Source organism: Engraulis encrasicolus, chromosome 2, assembly GCF_034702125.1.
Source record: "Engraulis encrasicolus isolate BLACKSEA-1 chromosome 2, IST_EnEncr_1.0, whole genome shotgun sequence".
NCBI classification, from domain to species: Eukaryota; Metazoa; Chordata; class Actinopteri; order Clupeiformes; family Engraulidae; genus Engraulis; species Engraulis encrasicolus.
Window position 1 is genome coordinate 5,899,040 of NC_085858.1, and position 4,536 is coordinate 5,903,575.

A 4,536-nucleotide genomic window follows, 5' to 3' on the forward strand; every position below is an offset into this window, starting at 1 on the left:
TTTTAAGAAGGAGTTTTTCGCCCTTTTACCGACATGCTATAAAATGTGGATCCACGTTCTTTGATGGTAGTAATTGTCAGTTGCGTTAATAGTTCTGAGCGATGGCCTATACAGTAGGCACAGACACGGTTTGAAAGACAACGGGTTGTTCTCATAAACAATCTTCGGATGTGTCGTTCATCGGGCCAGACTAATTTATACATCCAATCTCACAACACAATGCTACAACTTTATGACTTTCCTGTTCCTATCTCCTACCTCCGCACTCGCTCCTCCTCGGTTCTGCTCGCTCTCCCAATAACCGACCAGGGGGTGTCCGCTCAGAGCTTGCACATATTCACGGGTGCGGGTGTTGTCTGAGCTCTCAGTTGGAGCCCCGTACTCTCGAGCCAGAGAATCATTTTAACCGTAGCCAACATCGGGCTCGGTAGTAATTCAGCACCGTGGACAGCGACATTGCCCAATACGCTATTTCGCTTTTAACCTATGCTCCTTCAATGCAGTTGGTCCAGCGACCCCATGACCCTCTTTTATGATCGGTCCCCCACGCGGACAGCCGTTCTCCTGTGAGAACCGCACGATCACAAGAAGCCCATCCTCCAGCGAGAATGAATACTGAATTCCAATTTCAGATGGTGCACTTATGAAAACTTTTTTATCATTGCCAGAATACCATAGGAGAATCCTTTTCTGTCAGTCTGTCTGTTGATATATGTGCTTTTATGCCTGTCTATCTGCATCTGGCTGTATCATTGAGCTATTTTTTTGTGTATCTGTCTATCTGTGTGTTGGTCTACATGTCTGTGTGTGGCATGCTGTGTGTGCTTTGTACTGTACATGGATTTCACATGCTTACAAGAATTTCAAAATGCTACAAGGCTTGGTGTTTAACAGTGGAAGTCCCATTGGAGCCCTGTACAGCAGACAGTATGACAAGAACCTGTTGTCATGTTTCTATCCACTTGCTCAGATTTTGTAGTCTTGCTTGGATTTTGAACCCTTGATGACACCGTTTAGAAGAACATATTGTCATGTCTCTTGGAACTCTTTGGTATGCTCCCTAAACGGCGCTATACTGTGTAGCAAAGCGATAGCAACTGCTGACAAGTTTCGGGATCAGAGGCAGCCTCTGATTGTTTGGAAGCTGCTGTCATTCAATTAGAACATGTTCATTCAGCTTTAACATACCAACATTTTTTATTAAAAAATCTGAAATCTCATGAGCCTGAATGTTGCGTCATGCAGCTCTAGGCGCCAGGGTCAATGTTGCACAACGCAACATCCAGCATCAATGGGTTAAACACCTAGCCACTTAGCATTTCGGAATTCTAGTCTGCGCACGTAGCCAAATGTTTGGCAACACCCAAAAACCCATGTATATACTCTTGCTCCTCCAGCTGGTGGAGCGTCCTGAGTTTGCGGAGGTGATCCACGAGGATGCGGGGGCTGTGAAGGGCCGCCAGGAGAACGACTCCATCCCCCTGGTTGACGAGATCCGCTTCCACATCAGCAGCAACGTGCAGACGTACAGCGCCATCGAGGAGGCCCAGCAGAAACTGGAGGCCATCGAGATGCTGCTCAACAACATCGGCCTGGACTGCTAAAGCGGAGAGAGAGAGAGATAGGTGAAATGGAGAGAGGTGAAGATGGAAGGAGAGGGGTGGAGAGGAGGGATAGAGATATAATAAGGATGGAACGTTATGGAAGGAATGGAGACCATGAGAGCCGAGAGGGAAGAGATCGGGGGGATGAGGTACTGTGTGTGTACATCAAAAGCGATCAGAGCGACGGAGGTATTTCTCTATGGAGGGCCGGCGAACTGAGCAACCAAAGCAAATACTTTGTATGCTGGGGGATGAATTTAACTGGACAACCAGGGCAAATTTCTTTTGAATGTCCCAGGTTGAAAAAATAGAGACGTTAAGCTAAATCAAACATGTCAGTATCACATCAAGAGTGAATGAAGCAAAGCTTCAGCAATGACCTTGGCTACCTGTTTGCTTTGGTTATTTTTGGTGTACACGCACAGGAAGGGATGAGATGAAGGGAGATATTCGCCTGATTATCATGACGTTCAAATCTCTTCAAGACTTGTAGCTGAGCCGAACGTGTGTGAAGGGATGAGAAGGGTAGAACATACCTGAGTGTTTCCATTGGAGATCAATTGTGGCTGGAAGAGCCAATTGAGAGTGAGGAAAGAGAATGAGAGGGGGAGGAAGTAGTTAGGAAGGAAAGAGACGAGAGGTGGATGCAAATGTATATACGTACAGTAGAGGGGGGGGTCAGCAACCTGCATTCAGAAGTTTACAAACCATTGCCACATATTCCAAATGACCTGGATGTACATGTTCAAATGCCTTACTTGGAAAGGTAAAAAACTGTTTTTTAAATATATTTTTGGAGGGTTTTCACCTTTATTTGGACAGGATTGTGAAGAAGGGGACTAGAAAGAGTGGGAGAGAGACAGAAAGACGACCGGGAAATCACCCCGGGTCGGGAATCGAACCCGGGTCACTGGTGCAACAGCGTAGTGTCCTACCGTTTGAGCCACGGAAGGGCCTAAAACCAGATTGTTTGGAATATGTGGCACTGGTTTATAGCGTCTGTATCCTGGTTGCCCATCGCAGATAGTAGATGGCTTTGGTGGAAAACAACCTGTGGTGTTTATTTTTAATTATAGATCATCATATGTGTCTTTTGGAGTACTGGTACTCAGGCCTGAAGCAGAGGATGACTGGGGCTCTGCCCACAGCAGCCCAAAGCTAATGAAGAATTCAAAAGAGAATGTGAATTCACATTTATTATGATCTCAACGCATAAGCTAGTGTATAAGTCTTCAGCCTCCCATGAAGCTTTATCTTCAAGCAGCAATAAAATATTAACCAAATTATTTAACTACCTTGTCAACCTATATTATGCAGAGAAGTTTGCATATCAAATGGGAAATTCACACACGTGATTCTCGTGAAGCATTCGGCAGACAATTTCATCCAGTCAAATTCCAGGAGCATATTTATCTTTTCATTCTTTCTTTTTTCTTTTGTCATGTTGTTTAGAACGAAATAGATTACTATGATCTTTCAAAACTTTTTTAGACTTTCTGTGGTGTTAAACGGCGGCAGTAGTAGTATCCACGTGTCATGCCTAATAAGACGTCTGTGTTTTCCTTTGAAAAAGTTACAAACAAACTCATCTGGAAGCCAACATACAGTAGGCATAGCCAGACATACATACGTAGCAGTGCAAAGTAGCTAGCTAGTAATAGACAGCTACCACCTCAGTGACAACACTGACGTGTTGACCTAGTTTAAAGACAGATGTGTGATTTAACCTAACCATCTGTCCATGGATTTACTTTACATTGACATTCCTAATGTAACCTCTCTCACCAACCATATCCTTCACACACCTCCTGCTTACTACCACTGGAGCTGAATCTTTGGGTATTTTTGGTGATGGACTTATTTGATAGATTACATGGTAAATGGGAGGTATCCTGAGAGTGAGATTCTCTCATCATAACTAGTTTATTTATGATGTGTCTCTGTAGAATCAGGAGGTGTCTCTCCTGTCCTGCTGGATTAGCAGTGGAGAGGAGAGAGAGTGTGTGCGTGTGCGTGTGCGTGTGCGTGTGTGTGTGAGTGCGTGCGTGTGTTTGATGCGGAGTCAACAGTCTGTAACTGTGCTGTGCTGTACAAGAAGGTCAGCTACACAGTTATATAAACACATTATTTTCCAAAGTATTGTAAAGCTTGCATGACTTATTGAATACTGTATGAAATGAAAAAGAAATAAAAGTGTAAAATGACTGACAGTGGTAACGTGTGTGGCATTTATGTGTCCAGAGAATCCATCTATGGGCAGTGATATTGTATGAAATTATAAAGGCTGGCCTCTTTCTCTCTTGTTTTTGTATTCCATGTGTGTAACGAGACACAGACACACAGACACAGAGAGTAATTCAGTGTTTGGCCACATGGGGTTGCTCTTTCTCTGTCTTTGTCAGCAAGGGCTCCTGAGGGGTTTCTAAAGAACATAGTGGGAGCTATAACAGTAATACAGGCCTAGTTAGTTTATTTAGCTGATGATTTATTTCTTCAATGTATTTATTGCTGATACGAGTTGAGAGTATGAAAGGAAGAGAGTAGGAGAGAGAGATGGGGCAGGGTTGTGCTGTATGCTTCATTGTCATTGCTTGAAGAATGAAATTGTAGGGAGCTAGCCCCCCCACATATGGGTTTGCATGCCCATGGGGACCCATGTTTGAGTCCAGTCTGGGTCATGTTGTCCCAACCACAGTTCAATAAACAAAAACCCAAAACACACACAGAACACTTATGTGCATAATTTAAACTTCACAAGACAACTGAGATTGTAGCCTATGAAATAAAATGTCTCTCTCTGAAACTTCTTTGATTTAGATATGAATGTTGTAATATAAACTCCGTTCATTGAAGGGACATGCTCGAAGAGATATGCTATTGATCCCAAAGGGAATTGAGATGCAACAAGCAGTATTTTGATGTGGGAGATGAC

At 43.7% G+C, this 4,536-nt stretch overlaps 1 protein-coding gene across 1 annotated transcript in view; it reads left to right on the forward strand.

Annotated features, from left to right (window-relative positions):
- abtb1 (ankyrin repeat and BTB (POZ) domain containing 1) overlaps positions 1–3,814 on the forward strand; it is a 13,741-nt gene extending 9,927 nt beyond the window's left edge. The window contains exon 12 of the mRNA XM_063220485.1: positions 1,398–3,814. Within this exon, the coding sequence (XP_063076555.1) occupies positions 1,398–1,604 (207 nt within the window). The 3' untranslated portion in view covers positions 1,605–3,814. The remainder of the gene's footprint in view (positions 1–1,397) is intronic.
- The last annotated feature ends 722 nt before the right edge of the window (positions 3,815–4,536 follow it).